Genomic DNA, 24,783 nt, shown 5'->3' on the forward strand with positions numbered 1-24,783 from the left:
GGTGCTGAGGAGTCGGGAGGGAGGAGGAGCCTGGACTACCGTCCCTTCCCTCCCCACCCCCTTTTAGGGGCGCTTTGGTAGGCGTGGGGTTGGGGTTGGGGGGGGTGGGTGGGGGTTACTTTTTGGAGTGCTGGGGAACTTTTTCCCCTTTTTGAGGCCAGAGGAAAGGGAATGCCCAATCCAGAGAGACATGGGGGCAAGAAGGACGGGAGTGGAGGAGCTTCTGGAACTTTGCAGCCGTCATCGGGAGGTGGCAGCTCGAACAGCAGGGAGCGTCACCGCTTGGTATCGAAGCATAAGCGGCATAAGTCCAAGCACTCCAAAGACATGGGATTGATGACTCCCGAAGCAGCACCTTTGGGTACAGTTATCAAACCTTTGGTGGAGTATGATGACATCAGCTCTGATTCCGATACCTTTTCTGACGACATGGCCTTCAAGTTAGACAGGAGGGAAAACGATGAACGTCGTGGAACTGAGCGGAGTGACCGCCTGCACAAACATCGTCACCACCAGCACAGACGTTCCCGGGACTTACTAAAAACTAAGCAGACCGAGAAGGAAAAAAACCAGGAAGTCTCCAGCAAGTCAGGATCGATGAAGGACCGGATATCAGGAAGTTCAAAGCGTTCAAATGAGGAGAATGACGAGTACGGGAAGGCGCAGATCTCCAAAAGCAGCAGCATCAAGGAATCCAGGTCATCCAAACTGCATAAGGAGAAGACCCGAAAGGAACGCGAGGTGAAGTCTGGGCACAAAGACCGGAGTAAAAGTCATCGGAAAAGGGAAACACCCAAAAGTTACAAAACCGTGGACAGCCCGAAACGGAGGTCCAGGAGTCCTCACAGGAAATGGTCTGTCAGCCCCAAGCAAGATGATAGCCCCTCAGGAGCTTCTTACGGCCAAGATTATGACCTCAGTCCTCCAAGATCTCACACCTCTAGCAACTACGACTCTTACAAGAAGAGCCCTGGGGGTACCTCAAGAAGGCAGTCCATTAGCCCACCGTACAAGGAGCCGTCCGCCTACCAGTCCAGCACGCGGTCACCCAGCCCTTACAGCCGACGGCAGAGGTCTGTGAGCCCCTACAGTCGGAGGCGGTCGTCCAGCTACGAAAGGAGCGGCTCTTACAGTGGGAGATCGCCCAGTCCCTACGGCCGCAGGCGCTCCAGCAGCCCTTTCATGAGCAAACGGTCTCTGAGTCGGAGTCCACTCCCCAGGTGAGCATTTGCCGAAGGTCTTTTCCTTGGGTGGGTTGCGAGGAGCTGGCTGTTGGGCACGGCAGCCTTTTGTTGAGCCCCGGTGTTCGTCATTGACTGGAACACTCAGTAGGCTAGGCATTCAAGTAGGTGAGTCCGAGCTCTTACCCCAGAAGTGGACAAGTGGAGAGTTCACGTGCCTAAAACTGCTACAGGTAGGTGCTTTACAGTGGCGGGCTCCTCCCTTGTCAGCTCATGTGTGAGGAGGAATGGGCTCCTGCTTCCCGAGGGCATGGAGCCCTGCTGCTTGGCAGAGCTTGTCTGGCCTTTTCTGTTGCTTTGTTTTCAATTTTTAAAAATCACCTTGGTCTTTAGATTTCAATGGCCCTAATTGGAGAGGTAGGAAATCACAGATTTTCAGCTGTATTTTATCCGAGCTGCTTGCTTAAGTCACATACCATTTGTGCTGCCCACTAAGTCGCTAAATGTCAAAGCTTACTTTGTGATTGATGATATTTTGATACCATGTAAGAGACTTTGAGCTGTTATTGCTCATGGAAATTTAACTGGCTCTCCTTTTTCCCTTTTGATGCAGAAATTGGTTCCAAGGATAATTGGGTTTTCCTTACAGCATTGCCATTGGCCTGCCCTATGAGTACTGCCAATTTTCAGAATTTTTCTCTCAAAATTAAATGGTAATAGTACCGTCACTGTGCTATTTTTGCAAGAAAGGCACGTTAGTTGTTAGAGTAAATTATCTACAGAAAACTTCTTGTTTCTGGATGATGAGATATACTCCTCTCTGTCCACAAAAGCAGAACATGGCTTTGGGGTTACACCTGAGTGGAATTCTAATTTTGCTTTGTGACTTTGGGCAAAAAATTTAATTTATCCATGCCTGAGTTTCTTCATGTGTAAGATAAGAATAATAACTGTCTACTTCTAGAGTTGATGTGAGGATGAATAAGCAACTATGACACGCACAGCACAGTGACTGACACCTGGAGCCTGTTAGTAAATTCTGTGAGGAAAATGTTAAACTCTAGTGGAGAAACTATGTTAATTTGAAAAAAATCCATCCATGTCTTTTATATGTCATGTGAGTAATTTTTGTTTACTTAAAGTTTTAATTATCTATGAACTATTTTGAATTCATCAGGTTTCAGCATTCCTAGATGTCAGACTCTGAAGTTCCTTAGTCTTCCCTTCCCAACTCTGTCCCATTTTTTTATAATTTTTCAAGCTTAGAAAAGGTAAAAGATTGTAATGAAGACCCATGTATGTACCATATAGATTCTACAGTTAATATTTGCAATTTATGTTAAATCCATCAGTCTATCTTTTGTTTTGAGTCATCTTAAAGCAAGTTGCAGACATCAGTATACTTCATTCACTGTAAATACTTAAGCATGTATGCCATTAGCTAGAGTTCAAATTTTTCCAGAGGTTTGAGGGGTAAAATTTATATTCAGTGAAATGAGTAATTCCTAAGTGTGCCATTTGTAAACTTCCTTAGTTTTTAAAAGAAATCTAAGAAATATTCTTAGAAAATTTGTTTTTTGAGGGACTAGTTATACTGAGGCTATTCTGAGCATTTTTACTGTTGTGGGGGTTTAGGAAGACAGAAGTGCATTGAAGCTAAAAAATAGGAGTTTCAGTAAGAACTGCTGCTTTGCATGATTCTTTTTGGGTTCATTTCTCAAGTTCTCTCTTCCTATACTCACTTAATTGGTGCCAGAGCCAGAGCAGTAACGGTGAAAATAAGGAAAGAATTGGGGACCCAATATGATAGTATAAAGCACAATATAAATACTGCATAATCCCAGATTCATATCCACATTTTTCATGGGCTTATAAAAAGCATTATATGTTTGTATGTATGCATTACAGATTTTTCCTCATTTATTGGAATTCTAAAAAACAGTAACTACAATTTTTTACAGTCAGAGTAGAGAAACATATAGCTCCTATGGTATTCTCTTTTCCCTTGAGAAACAGTAAAAATTGAATAAGCAACATTGTTTTAAGAGATTGAAAATGCTTTAGCAGAAAATCTTTGTGTCCACCAAATTAGTAATGATTAGTGGTAGAAATTTCATTTCAAATGTATAGGACCAAACAATTCAGGAGAAAATACATGTTATTGAAGACAAATTTTTTGTCTGTATTTACCTATTTATTGTCTCCTCTCCCTCCCTTGCCTTTTTTTTTTGAACAGTGAATCTGGACCTCAAATGTAACATTTCTGTCATTAAAAATGCCACAAGCATATGGCCATCCAAACATTCTTATTGACAGTAGTCTTCTGTTCAGAAGTTAAAGGATTTGTAGCAGAGATCCTTAGGAAGATTTAGTCACATCGAAAGATGGTAGAACAATGGTTTATAGAAAATGGCCTCTGACATTACTTAGTGTTTGGGATTTTTAAAGGTTAGAAGTTATTCCTGGGATAGGATGTTTATTTTATCCTGGCTTTAATTCAATCAGGAAAAAAAAATCACCTTATTAAAGTTATTATTTACAAGATAAGTTTTAACTTCCTTAAAGGTAAGTGGATATGTGGTAAATCCATTTAGCTACATCAATATTCTTTCCTTGTATTCATATATACATGTTGTTATTGTTGTTTTAAGTTATTTGATTCCTATAATGACTTTAATATAACTTTTTTTTTTTTTAGGAAATTTTGAAAAAATAGTACAGGTATAAGAAAACCATGACTACCATCATCTGAGTTGTTGTCCCCTACACATCCTTCCCTTTTTTTTTTTTTTTAAAGATTTATTTATTTATTTATACAAGCACTGGGTACAGGTCAGACTCGCAGGAGGGTGAGAGGATTCACCAGAGACAGTGGGGAACAGAGCAGGCAGACTGACTGAAATACACTGCTGAAGGGAGCAGCGGGCAAGGCAGGAGAGGTCTGCTGCGCCATGTGGGATTCTCTCTGGCCAGCTGGGATCAAACCGGTGCTGCACAGGCTGCGATGGCTTCACAGCCAACTGCCTGCGCCACCAGGGGAGGCCTTCCTTATTATTTTTTTGAAACATTTTGATTCATGTCAGTTTTACCAATCAGTCATCAAAGATAAAGGGAGATACTGAAGATCTGGAATGTGAACAATTTGTTTTAGACTACTGAGCAGATCACATTTTGTCTAGTCACACACTTTTTTTTTTTTTTTTTTAAATAGAGGCATGTTTTTATTTATTTATTTGTTTGTTTGTTTGTTTTGTTTATACATGCACTGGGTACAGTCAGAAGCGCGGGAGGGTGAAAGAATTCACCAGAGCCAGAGTAGGGAGCAGACCAGGCAGAAGGACTGAAGTACACTGCTGAGGGGAGCAGCAGGCGGCAGGAGAGGTCTGCGCGCCATGTGGGACCCTCCTCCGGTGGCCGGGGAGCAGCCGGGGATCGAACCGGCGCCACAGAGGCCGCGGGCAGCTTCGCAACCCAGCGCTCTACCGCTGCGCCACCTGGGAGGCCCTAGTCACACACTTTTAATGTTACTTTTTTTCTCACACTGAGAAAAAACTGGTGGCTTTATTAGTAAGTGAAAAATAATCAGTGAGGGTTTGGTTTCAATTTAGAATAATATGTTTCATAGAGTCCCAAACTTCACTTCCCAATGTTTCCCTTGCTAATTAAGAAAGTGAATTGAACATGCAGTAGTACGTTGCTTTATGAATTCCTAAAAACTTGATTGGAAATCATTTCATAGAGAAAGCTCCAAAGGCCATCATGTTTTTGAGGAATTTTAATTATTTTGGTAGGACAGTTTCTTAGTTTGAGAGTCTTATATTTTGGGGGTTAGTTTAGTATAGGCATAACTTAATTATAAACTGAGGAACATAATCTTGTCCTGAGATCTGTCCATTAAATAGCTCCCTAGTTAAAAAAAAAAATTAGGGCCTCCCTGGTGGCGCAAGGGGTTAAAATGCAACCTGTGAAGCTCTCCGCAGCCTCTGCAGCATGAGTTCTATACCCTGGCCGTCCAGGGAGCAACCCACATGGCGCAGCAGACCTCTCCTGGCTTGCCCGCTGCTCCCCTCAGCAGTGTATTTCAGTCAGTCTATCTGTTCTGTTTCTCACTCTGTCTCTTGAATCCTCTCACCCCTACACCTCTGGCCTGTACCCCAGCTCTTGTATGCATAAATAAATCTTAAAAAATTAAAAAATAAAAGTAAGAGCTTTAAAAAGAAAATTAGGTTTTGGTTAAGCTTGTTAGTTTTAACTCCTTGATTGCTATAACTCACTTTTAGTGTACAGTGTCACTGTTTTCACTTGATCAGAGATAAAACATTAAAAGTAATCATCACAAATATGGGTATTTACTAGTGTGGGGAAAAAATCAATATCTTCCTTCAGTGGAGAATATTTTTAGTGTTACATGATTCAAATATGTTTTTCAGGATTTAGTTCCTTCTAAATATTTTAAAATATTTTTTGTAATTTTAGATTTACAGAAACTTTGTGAAGACTGTACGGAGTTGTTAAATGCTCTTGCATCCAGTTTCCCTTTTCATTAACATCTTACTTCACTGTGGTACACCTGTTATAGTTAATGACTCAATTAGGGAACTGGTAGTGATACATTATTATTTGATGGTACCTAATCTATTTTTAAGATTGCTAAATTACTCAAGAAGTTTTTTTAAGTTGACAGTTCTCCATATTTTTGTTTTACTGATCTTTTCCTCCATGTTGCAGTAACCTATCCATTTTTTTCACTGTTGCCTGCATTTATCTTCTTGCCTTTTTCTTTTTCCAATAGGAAATCCATGAAGTCTAGAAGTAGAAGTCCAGCATATTCAAGACACTCATCTTCTCATAGTAAAAAGAAGCGATCCGGGTCACGCAGTCGACATTCCAGTATCTCACCTGTCAGGCTTCCATTGAACTCCAGCTTGGGAGCTGAACTCAGTAGAAAAAAAAAGGAAAGAGCAGCAGCTGCAGCAGCAGCAAAAATGGATGGAAAAGAATCCAAGGGGTCACCTATATTCTTGCCTAGAAAAGAGAACAGTTCAGTAGAGGCTAAGGATTTAGGCTCGGAGTATAAAAAGTTCTCCAGAGGTGTAAAATTGGAGAAATCTGCCCCAGATACTGAACTGGTGAATGTAACACATGTAACACAGAGGTCAAAAATTCTTTAGATACAGGGAAAATAAAGTTGGATGAGAACTCCGAAAAGCAACCTGTTCCTAAAGATTTGAAAGCACAGGGAACAAGAGACTCTAAACCCATAGCATTGAAAGAGGAGATTGTTGCTCCAAAAGAGACAGAAACATCAGAAAAGGAGATCCCCTCTCTCTCCCCACAGTTACTTCTCCTCCACCTCCATTACCAACTACTACTCCTCCACCTCAGACACCCCCTTTGCCACCTTTGCCTCCGCTACCAGCTATCCCACAGCAACCACCTCTGCCTCCTCCCCAGCCAGCATTTAGTCAGGTTCTTGCTTCTAGTACTTCAACTGTACCCCTTCTGCTCATCCAAGGACATCTACTCTGTCCTCTCAGGCAAATTCTCAGCCCCCTGTACAGGTTTCTGTGAAGACTCAAATATCTGTAACAGCTGCTATTCCACACCTAAAAACTTCAACATTGCCTCCTTTACCTCTCCCACCCTTATTACCTGGAGATGATGACATGGATAGGTAAGTGTCATAGTTAACTGAAAAACCTAACCCTCTTGATCTAAGTGTAATACATTTCTGTTTTCAAATTTTGTTAAAACTTCTCTGATGCATGGCTGTTAGATTGCTTTCATGAATAGGAAATGCCTTTGATGTTTGATTTTCAGTGGAAAACTTCAGTTATGATGTTACTTGGGGAGAGAGTTTTGAGGCCTAGTAACACATTTTCTTACAAGTTATTGGTAAGGCTAATTTTTATTCAGGTTTCTAAGAATCAGTAGCATTTTTCTCCCTGAATTTTATGTTGAATATTGTAATAGGTGTAGAAAAATTAAAAGAACAATACCCTTACACTCTTCTCCAGAATGAACCAGTTGTTAGCTTTTTGCTACCTTAGTTATCATGACCTTTACTTCTGATTACTTCAGCATGTCTCTCCTAACAACATTTTTCCTGTATAATCACAGCAGTGTCATCACCTAAAAAAAAATCAGTGTAATAGTATAATATCAATAATCATCTGAATAATTTTCCTAGTTGTTTTTTTTCCTCCAGATCCAGGAGAAAGGTTTATTTTGAAAATTGATGCTTTAAAAAAAAAAAATTCTCCTGTAGGAAGGAAAAGAACAATACGTAGAATCTTTGCTAATTAGAATATAAATTCACAATGGGATGATGGTAAGAACTCTAATTTTAATGAGTCCTCTGAGTATTGAGAACTGAAATGATTGTGAAGCATGAATCTTTATGGAAGGCATTAAGAAATATATTTAATTTCTTGGCAGAACTAGCTAGGCAGGTATCTGTTAGCAAACAAGCTTTAGCAATTACATGAGGTGTCAGTCTTTGTGTTACTGTTTTTTTTCTGTTGAGATCCTGCCCTCTTGTTCTCTAGGATATGAGTTTTCTTTTTTAAAAAAATTTATTTATGCATACAAGAGCTGGGGTACAGGCCAGAGATGGGGTATGTGTGAGAGGATTCACCAGAGACAGAGTGGGGAGCAGAACAGGCAGATGTACTGAAATACACTGCTGAGGGGAGCAGCAGGCGAGTCAGGAGAGATCTGCGCTATATGGGTTGCTCCCTGGCGGGCCGGGAATCAAATTCGTGCTGCAGAGGCTGTAGATTGCTTCATAGCACGGTGCTTAACCTAGTGCCACCAGGAAGCCCCGAGTTTTATTTTTCTGACAAACTTTCATTGTAAGAATGAAAATAAGTACCACTTATCTTTCATTCCAGATCAATTTCCAAACCTTCGTACTTTTTAGGTGACATCAGTAGTATGAACTGTGATACATTTAAATCCTTTAGGTCTTTATTTTTCCAGATTACCCTCTGTGCCTTTTAAGATGCAAGTGCATTAGATATATTAAAAAATATTTGGGGGCCTCCCCTGGTGGCGCAGGCGGTTGAGTGCAATGCTGTGAAACTGTCCACAGCGTCCGCGGCTCGGGTTTGATCCCAGCCGGCCAGTGAGAATCCCACATGGCACGGCAGGCCTCTCCTTTCATCCGCTACTCCCTCAGCAGTGTATTTCAGTCAGTCTGCCTGTTCTGTTCCCTGCTTTTGTCTCTGGGAATCCTCTCACCCTCCTGCGCATCTGGCCTGTACCCCGGTTCTTCTATGCATGAATAAATAAATCTTAAAAAACTATTTTGGGGCCTCTGTTTGCCTATGGGTTAAGTCTCAGCGCTGTCATCACTGTGGTCTTAGTGGAGTCCCTGGCCAGGGAACTAATCTAACCCACATATGACACAGCGGACCTCTTGTCTCACTCACTGCTCCCCTCAGCAGTGTATTTCAGTAAATCCACTGCTCTGTTCCCCACTGTCTCTGGTGAGTCTTCTTAACCCTCCACACCTCTGGCCTACACAGCAGTTCTACACGCAACACAAAAATTTAATGGCTCCATTTTTTTTTTTTAAAGATTTATTTATTCATACAAGAACTGGGGTACAGGCCGGTGGTGTGGGGGGTGAGAAGATTCACCAGAGACAGAGGGGGAACAGATCAGGCAGACTGACTGAAATACACTGCTGAGGGGAGCACTGGGTGAGCCAGGAGAATTCTGCTGCGCCATGTGGGTTGCTCCCTGGCCGGGCATTGAACTCATGCTGCAGTAGCTGCGGATTGCTTCATGGGTTGCGTCTTAACCCCTTGCGCCACCAGGGAGGCCCTAATGGCTCCATTATTAATCAGTGGTAAATCTAGATTTTAAAGAAAAATTCCACATGTTCTAATACTTATTCATGAATTTCTACCACAGTTTGAGCATAATAAATAGAACTTGTATTTTATGTAGAAAAATTTGAAGTACACAATATACACATCACAGATAAAAGCAATGTGTTTTTATACTTCTTGTTGAAAAAAGAAATAGTTGGGGCTCCCTGCTGGCGCAAGGGTTAAGACACAACCTATGAAGCTATCTGCAGCCACTGCAGCATGAGTTCGATTCTCGGCCAGCCAGGAGCAACCCATATGGCGAAACAGATCTCTCCTGTCTCTCCCACTGCTTCCCTCAGCAGTGTACTTCAGTCAGTCTGCCTGTTCTGCTCCCCACTCTGTCTCTGGTGAATCCTCTCACCACCCCCAAACCTCTGGCCTGTACCCCAGCTCTTATATGAATAAATAAATAAATCTTGGGCCTCCCTGGTGGCGCAAGAGGTTAAGTCACAACCTATGAGGCTGACCGTACCCACTACAGCACGTTTGATCCCCAGCCAGGAGCAACCCATATGGCGCAGCAGACCTCTCCTGACCTGCCCACTGCTCCCCTCAACAGTGTATTTCATTCAGTCTGCCTGTTCTGTTCCCGACTCTGTCTCTGGTGAATCCTATCACCCCCCCCACACACACACCTCTGGCCTGTAACCCTGTTCTTGTATGCATAAATAAATAAATCTTAAAAAAAAATATTTAAAAAAAAAAGAAAAAAGAATAGTTGATCATTATCTACCTAGAGAAAAATCATGTAAATATTAGTTTACATAGTGGTTAGAAAACTAACAGTGTGGCTAAAAATCCTAATTTTGAAATGTTTACTTGGCTTACTAAATAACTATTGAACCTATCTACTGTGTATCAGTGCAGTGTGCAGATTTCTAGAGATAGAGTGATTTTGATAAAAGGCACATAGTGATTTCTGTCTTTCAAATTTGGCATAAAGGGGTAAAATAAGGCTATTTAGTATTGGAGTATTTGTGGCTGTCTTTAAGAGTGTGTCTAAGAGAGAAGTAGGCAAACTTTTTAATGTAATTATTTTTAAATGTATGATTATTATCAGATGTTTTTCACTGATACTTAATCTGAACTGTTAAATAGATATGAAGATTCTTTCACGATCAGGTTTTTTTTTTTTTTAATGACTTATTTATTTATGCATACAAGAACTGGGATACAGGCCAGAGGCGCGGGTGGTGAGAGGATTCACCAGAGACAGTGGGGAACAGAACAGGCAGATTGACCAAAGCACACTGCTGCGGGGAGCAGCAGGCGAGTTAGGAGAGGTCTGCTGCGCCATGTAGGTAGCTCCCTGGCCGGGGATCAAACTCATACTGCAGTGGCTGCAGACAGCTCCATAGGCTGTGTCTTAACCCCTTGCGCCACCAGGGAGGCAAAAAAATAATTTTTTTTTAAAGATTTTATTTATTTATTTATATAAGCACTGGGTACAGTCAGATGTGCGGGAGGGTGAGAGAATTCACCAGAGCCAGAGCGAGGAGCAGAACAGGCAGAAGGACCGAAGACATTGCTGAGGGGCGCAGCGGGCGAGGCAGGATAGGTCTGCGCACCATGTGGGACCCTCACCGGTGGCCAGGGATCGAACTGGCGCCTCAGAGGCTGTGGGCAGCCTCACAGCCCAGCGCTAAACCACTGCGCCACCTGGGAGGCCCCAAAATATAATTTTGATTTAAGAAACATTTTCAGGAAGAAATCTGAAATTTGCATATGAAACTCACATTTCCTTTCTGTTTTCTCATGTGAGACTGCAGCATCTTTAATCTTAAGAATGTGATTCATCTTTGTATTATAGTGCTATAGTTCTTTGACCGTATCAGTAGAACACAGAATGCAGTCAGTGAATATTGGTTATTTGAATAAGTAAAACTGTGTGGAGGAGTCAGGGTTAGGGCTTATGTGAAATTACACAGGTCATGTAGTTAAATGAGTTGAGGGGCTCCCCGGTGGCACAGCGGATTGAGCGCTGCGCTGTGTAGCTGTCCACAGCCTCTGTAGCACAGGTTCGATTCCCGGCCAGCCAGGGAGAAACCCACATGGTGTGGCAGACCTCTTCTGCCTCACCTGCTCCCTTCAGCAGTGTCTTCGGTCCATCTGCCTGTTCTGCTCTCCACTCTTTCTGGTGAATTCTCTCACCCTCCTGCGCCTCTGACCTGTACCTATTCTTGTATAAATAGATAAATCTTAAAAAAAAAAGAAGTGAGTTGACACATGGATGATGTAAAACTTGAGTGTTTGTTTTCTTTTGGGATAAGAATGAAATTCCCTTCAATCATATATATTTAGGGGAGGAGTGTATTAACCTAGGTATCAGTGCAGGAGTGAATTTAACTAATGGTCAAAGCCTTTCTCATTCATGGTTTGCAGTTTTTGGTTTCAAGTAGCAAAGGTGGGTACCGATTCACCCACTTGATATAGTACATTCTTCATGAACATAGCTATTCATGGGGATCTCCTGCTTTTAAGGAGATCATCTATATGCTCTTCTTTAAGATTTCAGTTAACTACATAGGGTTTTTTAAATTTTGTCTGTTTTTGGATAACCTGGTTCATTTTGAGTTTATATGATTTTAGAGTATGTTATCCTTTAAGTTTATATCTTTATAAAAGTATTGAGCTTTGTATAAAAAAGAAAGGATCTGTGTGAGCACTCAGATTTGATTTAGGATTTTGTTACTAAAATGTGTGGTTCCCGTTTTTTATGAATTCAACTCAAATTTTCAATAGAATCTGTTTATAAAAATAAATCACTTTTTAAGTGACCTGCTTCAAGTGGAGGGGATAAATAATCACATTTGAAATAGTTTATATTGTTATAATTTGAAAATTACCTTTTTTTAAAAGATTTATTTATTTATGCATACAAAAACTGGGGTATAGGCCAGAGGAGGGGGTGGTGAGAGGATTCACCAGCGACAGAATGAGGAGCAGAACAAGCAGATCTACTGAAATACACTGCTGAGGGGAGCAGCAAGCAAGACAGGAGGGGTCTGCTGCCCCATGTGGGTAGCTCCCTAACCTGCTGGGGATCAAACTTGTGCTGCAGAGGCTGTGGATAGCTTCATGGTGCTGTGCTTAACCCCTTAAGGCACTAGGAAGGCCCTGAAAAATTATCTATCAAGAAAATTTTCTGGGGCTTCTCTAGTGGTGCAGGGGGTTAAGCATCACACTGTGAAGCAGTCTGCAGCCTCTGCAGCACACGTTCGATCCCTGGCCGGCCAGGGAGAAGCCTACTTGGCGAGGCAGACCTCTCCTGTCTTGCCCGCTGCCCCTCAGCAGTGTATTTCAGTCGGTCTGCCTGTCTTTGTTCCCCACTCTGTCTCTGGTGAATCCTGTCACCCCTCCCCCCCACCCCGCAACTCTGGCCTGTGCCCCAGCTCTTATATGCATAAATAAATAAATCTTTAAAAAAAAAAAACAAAAAACTAATTTTCTTGTTAAATAGTTCATGTCATTTTATATTCTTTATTAACAATAAGGACTTATTAGAGGTGCCTATAAACTAAATTGTGTCTATAAACTAAATTCCATAGACTATAGACTATCCATATTCTAAAATATAATAATATATTTTATAATATTATTATAATATTTATTAATACTATATATTTTATTATATCCTGTTTTATTTCATCTTAGTAAAATCCTAGGCAGGCCTAGAACTTGACAACTTTTAAAATTATTATACATGAATATTATGCAGCCACATGTGAACTCACCTTCAGCTATAAATGAGGTATCAGTATTATTGATAAGTAGATAAGCACTTTCTGATATTGAATCTTCATGTAATGACTTAAATGTTCAGCATCTGTTTCCCTGTGTTTGATTGTCTCTGCATCTACCATATGTCTCAGCACTGTGTAGAGCTATATTTTACTACTTGACAGTACACTAAAGATTAGAGGCCATAATATTGTTAAGCATTGCAATTTTATGCCGCATCATTATTTCCATGTTTTTTTTTTTTTTAATTTTTTTTTTTTTTTTTAAATAGAGGCATTTTTTTTTTTATTTATTTGTTTGTTTGTTTGTTTATACATGCACTGGGTACAGTCAGAAGCGCCGGAGGGTGAGAGAATTCACCAGAGCCAGAGAGCAGGGAGCAGAGCAGGCAGAAGGAGAGAAGTACACTGCTGAGGGAGCAGCGGGCGGCAGGAGAGGTCGCGCGCCATGTGGGACCCTCCTCGGTGGCCGGGGAGCAGCCGGGGAATCGAACCGACGCCGCAGGAGGCGCGGGCTGCTACGCAACCCAGCTCAACCGCTGCGCCACCGGGGAGGCCCCTATTTCCATGTTTTTGATACATTGGTATTTGTTGAAACAGGATTTGACCTCTATTCAATTGTGTGCCCTAAACTGGTAGTCTATCTCCTACCAAAACACGTTCTTCTTGTAATAAATGTGCTAAAATGTAACTTTTCAGGGGCAATACACATTTTCACAGCGAACTGTACTATATTTAAAACTGTACAGTAAACCCTAAATATAAAACATAAATTGAACTGAAATGAAAAGATGGTGAGAGAATTTAGATACTTTGAGTCTAGTAAAGCAGACTCAAAAGCTACTACTTCTTACCATTTTTATATCATTTTAATCTCTTGAAATCAGACAGTACAATCAAATCTAGATTAGTTTATACTACCTCACTCAGAACCAACATAGACTGTGGAGTACAAATGATGCCTCTGAAAAATCATGAGGAATTGAAATGGACATTAGTAATTGAGAAATTAGGAATTTTTCTTTCTCTGAATGTTTTAAAAACTAGAGAAATTTTTAGAATTATACTACACCCTGACTTGAGTTTTCCGGCAGTAGGCTTTCTTCCAAAGATAGAAAAATCTTAGTGCAAATGATAAATATGTGTGTGTTCATCTCTACAAGATTCACCACAAAGTTTCAGAGGATCATTTTGTACTCCAAATGATGTGGTACAAACTAATTGTACTGTCTTATTTACAAGAGATTAAAATGATAAAAATTGGGGCCTCCCCGGTGGCGCAGCGGTTGAGCGCTGGGTTGGGAAGCTGCCCGCAGCCTCTGCAGCGCCGGTTCGATCCCCGGCTGCTCCCCGGCCACCAGAGGAGGGTCCCACATGGCGCGCAGACCTCACCTGCCGCCCTCTGCTCCCTGCTCTGGCTCTGGTGAATTCTCTCACCCTCCCGCACTTCTGACTGTACCCAGTGCTTGTATAATAAATAAATAAATCTTTTAAAAAAAAAAAATAAAATGATAAAAATTGGTAAGAAGTAGTAGGTTTTGAGATTGGACACAAAAAAGGGTAGTAGTATACTTTTTTTTTTTTTTTTAAATAGAGGCATGTTTTTTTTATTTTTTTGTTTGTTTTTTTTATACATGCACTGGGTACAGTCAGAAGCGCGGGAGGGTGGGAGAATTCACCAGAGCCAGAGCGGGGAGCAGAGCAGGCAGAAGGACCGAAGTACACTGCTGAGGGAGCAGCGGGCGGCAGGAGAGGTCTGCGCGCCATGTGGGCCCTCCTCCGGTGGCCGGGGAGCAGCTGGGGATCGAACCGGCGCCACAGAAGACGCGGGCAGCTTCGCAACCCAGTGCTCAACCCGCTGCGCCACCGGGAGGCCCGGTAGTAGTATACTTTTAAAATATACGTTGTAAAAAAAAAAAAATATACGTTGTAAGGGATAAATCTATTCTTTGTTCTTCTATAATAGAAATATTCATGCAAAGAGTATACTTTTTTTATATATCTACTTGTCAAAAAAATGGAGTAGGCTCCTGGTGTGGGTAGAATCCCAAGATTCTTCTTAACATTTTTATACTGTGATGGTATAAAAAGGACTTACTGTCTAGTATGGGTTTTTTTTTTTTAAGATTTATTATTTATACAAGCACTGGGGGTACAGGCTGGGGGCGCGGGACAGTGAGAGAATTCACCAAAGACAGAGCAGGGAGTAGAACAGGCAGAAAGACTGAAATACACTGCCAAGGGGAGCAGCGGGTGAGACAGGAAAGGTCTGCCACTCCATGTGGAATCTTCCTGGCCGGCCTGGAATCGAACCGGCGCTGCAGAGGCTGTGGACAGCTTCACAGCACTGTGCTCAGCTTTTACAGTGCTGGGCTCAACCTGCTGCACCACTGGGAAGGCCCCATGTACTTAATTTTGATAGTGAAGTGCTATTAAAGAAAAGTTTTATTTTTTTTTTTTTTTTTTTTTTTCTTTATTTATTTGTTTGCTTGTTTTGTTTTTGTTTTTTTTTGTTTATACATGCACTGGGCACAGTCAGAAGCACGGGAGGGTGAGAGAACCCACCAGAGCCAGAGCGGGGAGCAGAGCAGGCAGAAGGACCGAAGCACACCGCTGAGGGAGCAGCGGGCGGGAGAGGTCTGCGCGCCATGTGGTCCCTCCTCGGTGGCCGGGAGCAGCCGGGGATCGAACCGGTGCCGCAGAGGCCGCGGGCAGCTTCGCAACCCAGCGCTCTACCGCTGCGCCACCGGGAAGGCCCCTAAAGAAAAGTTTTAAATAATACCACAGATGATCTTATCAAGTCAAGGGTTAGAAAAGGCTTGCTTCTCATTAGAGGAAAATACATTCTATTTTTTTATATTTTATTTTTTTTAAAGATTTATTTATTTATTTACACAAGCACTGGGTATAGTCAGAAGCGTGGGAGGGTGAGAGGATTCACCAGAGCTAGAGCAGGGAACAGAACAGGCACACTGACAAAGAAATACACTGCCGAGGGGAGCAGCGGGCACGGCAAGAGAGGTCTGTCGCGCCATGTGGGGCCCTCGCCAGTGGCCGGGGATTGAACCGGCGCTGCAGAGGCTGCGGGCAGCTTCTCAGCCCAGTACTCAACCGCTGCGCCACCAGGGGAGGCCCGGAAAATACATTTTAAATTGAGATCTGAATAAGAGGGCCTTAGGTGGTGAAAGGGGTGGAATGGGGAAAGGCCTCCATTAGTAAAAAGACCAGTTGAAGGACCTTGCCGGGAGAAAGGAGTGCAGAAATTTTCTGCATGTGAAAGAAGGTAAGGGGACTACCCAGTGGAAAAACACAGATTTGGTGAACTCCAGTGAGTTGCAGTGCTGCTTTGTGAATTTAAAATGATGGCTTCCTGTATTTCATTTCATCTCAATGAAAATACTAATAGGAGCTTAGGAAGGACATTAGAGAACATGTTGTTACTGGAGCTACAAATAATACCCAAAGTTTTAATTGTCTCTTTAATATAGATTCTTTTTGCAGAGTCCAGGTAAGTTTTACTGTGCTATGTTCTATTTCCTTAAGTTAAAGGCTTTTTTCTCTTGAAATCCTTGTAATCAGCAGACATTATAGAAATATCCCCCTTTACCACTATTGGGAGATAATATTTACTATAAGATTTTGGTAGAGACCACATTCACAAAATTTTATTATATAAAGGTTCTATATTATTACTGTTGTTAGTCTCTTACTGCACCTAACTTATAAGTTAACCTTTACTATGGATATGTACATATAGGAGAACACATAGCATATATAAAAGTCAGTACTATCTGCAGTTTCAGGCATCTGTTGGAGGTCTTGGAATATACTCTCCTTGAATAGGTGTAGTCTACTATATAAGCTTTAAAAAGTTTTATGTGCATATTCTTTAGTTGTGATCTTTTCTTTTCTTCCTTTCTATTGTTTAGTCCAAGAGAAACTCTTCCTTCAAAACCTGTAAAGAAAGAGAAGGAACAAAGGACACGTCACTTACTCACAGACCTCCCTCTCCCTCCTGAGCTCCCTGGTGGGGATCCGTCTCCCCCAGAATCTCCAGAACCAAAGTCAAGCACACCACCTCAGCACCCATATAAAAAGAGACCAAAGTGAGTTTTTGGAGGGACCTGTTCTTTTATTTATTTGTTTGTTTTGTTATTTATTTATTTATGCATACAAGAACTGGGGCACAGGCCAGAGATGCGGGGGGGGGGTGAGAGGATTCACCAGAGATAGAGTGGGGAGCAGAACAGGCAGATTGACTGAAATACACTGTTGAGGGGAGCAGTGGGTGAGACAGGAGAGGTCTGCTGCGCCATGTGGGTCAGCTCCCTGGCTAGGGATCAAACTCAGGCTGCAGTGACTGGCAGTGGCTAGCAGCTGCTGGTGATAGCTTGATAGCGCTGAGACTTTAACCCCTGAACCACTAGGGAGACCCCTGCATAAGCGGAATTTAGAGATCCAACTGTTTTTCAGGAAAACAAAAATTTTCTACAACCAAATATATCACGAGCTCTTGATTCCTTCCTATTTTTTTAGTTTGTAATAGAATATTAAAGAAGAAAAAAATCCATTTAGTCGGGATGTGTCAACCATGTATATAATATGAAATGTACATAATGTATCAATAAATGAAAAATTAATAGATGTGGCATTTCCCACCCCCCCTTAAACCACATAAATTTGGCTTAACCTTTTCGGTTGTTCGCATTCCTCTCAATAAAATATTTATTGATCATGTGTCATTCCCAGGGTTTTAGATTTTATTCTCATAGTAGCCCTATGATGTAGAGTTTCTTTCCCCAGTTCGTAGCTGAGGAAAGCAATACTTAATAGAAGTCAGAAAGTAAGTAGCAGATCTATTATTTGATCTTATTTCTTCCTAAAGACAAATATCCGTGTCTTAGCCACTGTGAGAAATGGTCTAAACTATTCTTTTTATACTATTTGATTCCTGCCTTTTCAATAAAGAAAGATGAAAGAATCAAGAGCCAAAGAATTCATCATAAAAGAATTCTCTTTTCATCTTTGAATAGACTTAATTTTTTTAAAGATTTATTTATGCATAGAACTGGGGTGTAGACCAGAGGAGTGATGTGGGGGAGGGGTGAGAGTATTCACCAGAGAAAGTGGGGAGCAGAACGGGCAGATCTGCTGAAATACACTGCTGAGGGGAGCAGTGGGTGAGATAGGAGAGGTCTGCTCCACCATATGGGTTGCTCCTTGGCCAACCAGGGATCAAACGTGTGCTGTAGTAGTGGCGATAGCTTGCTAGCCACTTTGTCTTTAACTCCTGTGCCACCAGGGAAGCCCTAATTTTTTTTTTAAGGTTTATTTATTTATACATACAAGAAATCTGGAGTGTAGGCAAGAGGTGTCAAGGGTGAGAGGATTCACCACAGACAGAGTGGGGAGCAGAACAGGCAAATCTACTGCGATACACTGCTGAGGGGAGCAGTGGGCAAGATAGGAGAGGTCTGCTGTGCAAAGTGGGTCAACTCCTTGGCCGGGGATTGAACTTGTGCTGCAGTGGCTGTGGATATCTTGATAGCCCTGTATCTTTAACCCCTGAGCCACCAGGGAGGCCCCTGAATAGACTTAATTTTTTAAAATAACTTTTAAATTTTATTTTTGTTTTGCCTCTTAGAATTTGTTGTCCTCGTTATGGAGAAAGAAGACAAACAGAAAGCGACTGGGGAAAACGTTGTGTGGACAAGTTTGATATTATTGGGATTATTGGAGAAGGAACCTATGGCCAAGTATATAAAGCCAAGGACAAAGACACAGGTAAATACTGCTTAGAATTCTGTATGTTAGAAATATAAAAATTTAGCAATACTAATAACATCTTAAGTAGAATTAGCGAAAGTAAATTTTGTGTTTCAGTTCTGTCTCCTGAAGTTACTAAATAGACTAAATTTTCAAAAAGCACAGCATAATTGTTTTCTGCTATATTATTACTTTTTTTTTTTGAAGATCTTGTTTATTTTTGGGCCTCCCCTGGTAGCAGGCGGTTGAGTGCCACACTGTGAAGCTGTCCACACCCTCTGCAGTGCAGTTTCGATCCTGGTTGGCAAGATACCCACATGGTGTGGCAGACCTCTCCTGTCTCGCCCGCTGCTCCCTGCAGCAGTGTATTCCATCAGTCTGCCTGTTCTGTTCCCCAGTCTGCCTCTGGTGAATCTTCTCACTCTCCCGCACATCTGGCCTGTACCCCAGTTCTTGTATAAATAAATAAATAAATCTTTAAAAGATTTTATTTATATTTTAAAGATTTATTTATACAAGCACTGGGTACAGTCAGAAGTGCGAGAGGGTGAGGGCCTCCCCGGTGGCGCAGCGGTAGAGCGCTGGGTTGCGAAGCTGCCCGCAGCCTCTGCGGCGCCGGTTCGATTCCCGGCTGCTCCCCGGCCACCGGAGGAGGGTCCCACATGGCGCGCAGAACTCTCCTGCCGCCCGCTGCTCCCCTCAGCAGTGTACTTCGGTCCTTCTGCCTGTTCTGCTCCCCGCTCTGGCTCTGGTGAATTCTCTCACCCTCCCGCGCTTCTGACTGTACCCAGTGCATGTATAAACAAAACAAATGAACAAACAAATAAATAAATAAATAAAACATGCCTCTATTAAAAAAAAAAAAAATAAAAATAAAAATAAAAAAAAAAAAAAAAAAAAGAAGTGCGAGAGGGTGAGAGAATTCACCAGAGCCAGAGCGGAGAACAGAACAGGCAGATGGACGTAATACACTGCTGAGGGGAGCAGCAGGCGGCAGGAGAGGTCTGCCTGCCATGTGGGACCCTCACCAGCAGCCGGGGATCGAACCGGCACTGCAGAGGCTGCAGGCAGCTTCGCAGCCCAGCGCTCAACTGCTGCGCCACCAGGGGAAGCCCTATTTATTTATATTTTTTAAAGATTGTTTTTATTTATTTATACAAGAACCGGGGTACAGGCCAGATGCGCGGGATGGTGAGAAGATGTGCCACTCCATGTGGGTTTCTCCCCGGCTGGCCAGGATTGAACGCATGCTGCAGAGGCTGCAGACAGCTTCACAGTGCAGCGCTCAACTACCTGTGCCACCAGGGAGGCCTGATTTTATTTATTTTTGTGTAGAAGAACTGGGGTACAGGCCAGAGATGTGGGGGAGGTGGGTTGAGAGGATTCATCGGAGACAGATTGGGGAGCAGAACAGGTGGATCTAGTGAAATACACTGCTTAGGGGAGCAGCAGGCAAGACAGGAGAAGTCTGTTGAGCCATGTGCATAGTGGGCCTTTGCCTTGGTAGCACTGAGACTTAACCCCTGAGGCCGCTAGGGAGGCCCTATTTCTGTTTTTGTTGTTGTTGTCCACTGTAAATGTTTCATGATTGCTTGCTGAAAAACAGAAAAAAGATAAAAATTTATAGGTTCCTCTGCTTGATAGAGGTGTCAGTTCTTAAAGATAAAATGAAGTAGTTGAAATATTGGTATATGTTTTCCCCTTCCCCCATTCCCCTTCTTAATGGTGCATTTTATTTTATTTTATTTTATTTTATTTTATTTTATTTTTATTGATGCATTTTAGTAGTCCAAAAGTTTTAGGCCTGATTGAATTTTTTTTTAAGATTTATTTTATTTATGCATGCAAGAGCTGAGGTATAGGCCAAAAGTGTGGGGAGTGTTGGGGGGGGTGACAGAATTCACCAGAGACAGAGCGGGGAGCAAAACAGGCAGATTGACTGAAATACATTGCTGACAGGAGAGGTCTGCTGGGCCATGTGGATTAGCTTCTTGGTCGGGGAGCAAACTCAGTGCTGCAGTGGTTGCTGATAGCTTCATAGTGCTGAGACTTAACCCCTTGCACCACCAGGGAGGCCCGGGCCTAATTGTATTTGAATTAAAATTTTCAAGTCTTAAAATCAAAGATAAAGAGAACATAGGAATTTTTTTTTTTTTTAAATAGAGGTATGTGGTATATAGCATTAAAGTAGGCAGTAAATTTGTCTTTTTTTTTTTGATTTTTTTTAAGATTTATTTATTTATTGATTGATTGATACATACATACATACAAGCACTGTGTACAGTCAGAAGCACGGGAGGGTGAGAGAATTCACCAGAGCCAGAGCCGGGAGCAGAGCAGGCAGAAGGACCGAAGTACACTGCTGAGGGGAGCAGCAGGAGGCAGGAGAGGTCTGCGCGCCATGTGGGATCCTCCTCCGATGGCCGGGGAGCAGCCGGGGATCGAACCGGCGCTGCAGAGGCTGTGGGCAGCTTTGCAACCCAGCGCTCAACCGCTGCGCTACCGGGGAGGCCCTAAATTTGTCTTTTAGAGCAGGGTTCACAATGATGGCTAGAAAATGCTAACCAATACTAATAATTGCTTGAATTTGTTGTGACAGGCGAGCTAGTGGCTCTAAAGAAGGTGAGACTGGACAATGAGAAAGAGGGCTTCCCAATCACAGCCATTCGTGAGATCAAAATCCTGCGTCAACTAATCCATCGAAGTGTTGTTAACATGAAGGAAATTGTCACCGATAAACAAGATGCTCTGGATTTCAAGAAGGACAAAGGTACCAGCAAAGAACCACCTTTCTGTAGGATAGATTAGTACATCTTAATTTCCTTTGCCTGTTTGAAATGGTTAGCAGTTCATTCTAAAGTCATCTTCTTTTTTTTTTTTAAAGATTTATTTACACAAGAACTGGGGTACAGGCCAGATGCATGGGAGGGTGAGAGGATTCACCAGAGACAGAGTGGGGAACAGAATAGGCAGACTGACGAAATACACTGCTGAGGGGAGCAGTGGGCGAGACAGGAGAGGTCTGCTAGCCATGTGGGTTGCTCAGAGGCTGGCGGGGATGGAACTGGCACTGCAGAGGCTGTGGACAGCTTCACAGCGCTGTGCTCAACAACCTGCGCCACCAGGGAGACCCCAGCTTCTTTAATCCATACCAAAATTATGATGTTGACAGATTGCTGAGCAATGTATTATATAAAATACCATTCTTCGTCAGTGTACTCTTATACTTTTAGAAGTCATTAAGAGTCTGTGCTAACACCTAATAAAGCAGGCTTATAAACAATGTAAGATCCTCTTTTAACATTTTAGACCTTTTATTTCCTTTTAACAAATTATAACAAAAATAATAGAATTGAAAACCTACATCAGTTATTCTCATATTTTTTACATTATCTTATCTAGTTTTTGTTTATATGTATCCATATTTTTACACAGTTTTGCACTGACATAGTTTAGCATTCAAAGAAGGTCTATCTAAAACAATCTCATTTAGGTTACATAGTGGTATGCTCCCCTAGATTTGTAACTTTTGTCTTAGTGGGATAAAAATTACTGTTCATATAATTATGTTTGAAATAATTCAAATATGTATGACTGTGATCCAACCTACTTTTACTATAGCAAATCTGAAGGTTTAGAGATCATCTATGAAGATGGCATCTGTGAATATAGCTCTGAATATTGTGAGATTATGATTAATTTACATAAAATTGGAGATTAATGGATAAAGTTAAGCAGTGCTTCAGAGATTATCCCCGGGGGTATAGCCACCTCAAGTTTGGTAGATATAGTTTGTTGTTGTTTTTTTTGTTTTGTTTTGTTTTTTAAGATTTATTTATTTATTTATGCAAGAACTGGGGTACAGGCCAGATGCGAGGGAGGGTGAGAGGATTCACCAGAGACAGACAGGGGAACAGAACAGGCAGACTGACGAAATACACTGCTGAGGGGAGCAGTGAGCAAGGCAGGAGAGGTCCACCGTGCCATGTGGGATCCTCGCTGGCTAGCTGGGATTGAACCGGCGCTGCAGAGGCTGCGGACAGCTTCATAGTGCGGCGCTCAACTGCCTGCGCCACCAGGGGAGGCCCTTGGTAGATATAGTTTAAAAGCAAATAAATATTTAGATAAATTTATAAAAGTTAAGTCTGAGCAGAATTAGAATACTAAGTATATTTCTCTGATCATAAAAATAATGTAATGTATAGCTAGGTTCTGTAAGGATGCACAAGAAAATGTTAATTGGTTGCTCCAGCAAGGATTTATTTTTATTCATGCCATTTTCTTGTTTGAATAATTTACTATGTAATGTTGAAGCTTTTTTTTTAAATAAATAATATAACTGAATGTGATACATTCCCATTATAAAAAAGTATAGAAGAATTAGAAAAGAAAAATAGCAGTTACTTCTCTCCACTATAATTTCTACACTCCATTCTCTCCTCTTCAAAACCACCACCCATAGAAACCACTATGGTATTAGTATTTTGGCATATTTTTTTCTAGTACTTTATATTATACATATTTATTTTGCCATAAGCAAGATCACGGTATGTTTAAGGTTTCATAACTTGTCATAAGCAATTCCCAATATTAACATGTATTAATAACTGTACTCAAAGGTAGCTAAATCCTGGGCCTCCCCTGGTGGCGCAGGCAGTTGAGTGCAGCGCTGTGAAGCTTTCCTCAGCATCTACAGCACCGGTTCAATCTCTGCCAGCTGGTGAGGGTCCCACATGGTGCGGCAGACCTCTCCTTTCACACCCGCTGCTCCCCTCAGCAATGTATTTCGTCAGTCTGCCTGTTTTGTTCCCAGCTCTGTCTCTAGTGAGTCCTCTCACCTTCACATAGATCTGGCCTATACCCTGGTTCTTGTATAAATAAATGAATTAATTAAAAAAAAAACAAAGTTAGATAAATCCAAATTTACTTCATCAGTCTCTGTTCAGCAAGTATTTGCCAGTTTAAAAAAATATTATAGTTCTGTATTGAACAACTTTGTGCATAAATCTTTGCATTTGATTTATGTGCTTAGTATACTTTTGTAAAAAGATTTATTTTATTTATTTATGCATAGAAGTCCTGGGGTGTGGCCAGAGGCATGGGCGGTTATAAGATTCACCAGAGACAGAGTGGGGAGCAAAACAGGGGCATCTACTGAGATACACTGCTGAGGGGAGTAGCAGGTTAGACAGGAGAGGTCTGGTGCGCCATGTGGATTTGCTCCCTGGCCAGGGATCTACGGCATGCTTTAGTGGCTGGTGATAGCTTGATAGTGCTGAGACTTAACCCCTGTGCCACCAGAGGGGCCCCTGCTTAGAAGTAGAATTGTTTACCCAAAGGAATTTTCCATATTTAATGTTGGATTGCTTTTAAGAAAGATAGAAACAATTTATGTTCCACCAGTGAGTGCCCATTCCACTATATCAACTTTAATATTGAGTATATCTTTTTTAAAAAGTTGTGAGTTTTTTTGGTTTTCTACTTATTTTATTTTTATTGAGGTAACATTAGTTTATAACACTGCATAAGTACTCAGATTACATTTTTCACCATGTCCACCACCAGATGTCCCATCGCCATATAAAGTTACCTTGATAGGTGGAGTGTGGTATTATTTTGGATTGCATTCCTTATGCTAATTCTGAGTTGTTTTTTCATGTTGATCAGTTTTATTTCTTATTGATTTTTATTAAAATATGTTGTACATTATTTTAATTTCAGATATACAAAATAATGATTTGACATTTGTATACATTGCAAAATGATGATCCCAATCAGTCTATTTACCATCTCCTCTTAGCAGTTTTCAAATTTGCAGTACCCTAGTATTGATTATTAATTGTACAATATATTTCCTTGATTTATTTATTTTGTAACTGGAAGTGTGTTCCCCTTAATCCCCATTTTGCCCACACCCTTACCATCTACCCTTCTGGTAACCACCAATCTATTTTCTGTTGCTATAATTTTAATTTTGTTTTGTTTGTTTGTTGTCCTTTTGTCCTCTGTCCACTTTTATGGTTTTAGTGATTTTCTTAAGTTGTATGAGGTCTTAGCTAAGTTTCTTTAAGATATTCCTTTAATGCAGTAGTAGTTCTTACCTTTTCAGGGGTCATAGAGTTCCTTATTTTTTTATTTTATTTTATTTTTAAAGATTTATTTATTTATGCATGTAAGTACTAAGGTACAGGCCAGAAGTGCAGGGGGTGAGAGGAT

At 41.5% G+C, this 24,783-nt stretch overlaps 1 protein-coding gene across 1 annotated transcript in view; it reads left to right on the forward strand.

The window, feature by feature from the left end:
- Positions 1–120: 120 nt before the first annotated feature.
- Positions 121–24,783, forward strand: part of CDK12 (cyclin dependent kinase 12) — a 60,759-nt gene continuing 36,096 nt past the window's right edge. Inside the window, 8 exon segments of the mRNA XM_037494847.2 lie at positions 121–1,220; positions 5,974–6,323; positions 6,326–6,502; positions 6,505–6,675; positions 6,678–6,855; positions 16,731–16,907; positions 18,446–18,585; positions 21,167–21,337. Of these exon segments, the coding sequence (XP_037350744.1) occupies positions 172–1,220; positions 5,974–6,323; positions 6,326–6,502; positions 6,505–6,675; positions 6,678–6,855; positions 16,731–16,907; positions 18,446–18,585; positions 21,167–21,337 (2,413 nt within the window). The 5' untranslated portion in view covers positions 121–171.

Source organism: Talpa occidentalis, unplaced genomic scaffold (assembly GCF_014898055.3).
Source record: "Talpa occidentalis isolate TD23 unplaced genomic scaffold, MPIMG_talOcc4v2.1 talOcc4.7, whole genome shotgun sequence".
Taxonomy (NCBI): Eukaryota; Metazoa; Chordata; class Mammalia; order Eulipotyphla; family Talpidae; genus Talpa; species Talpa occidentalis.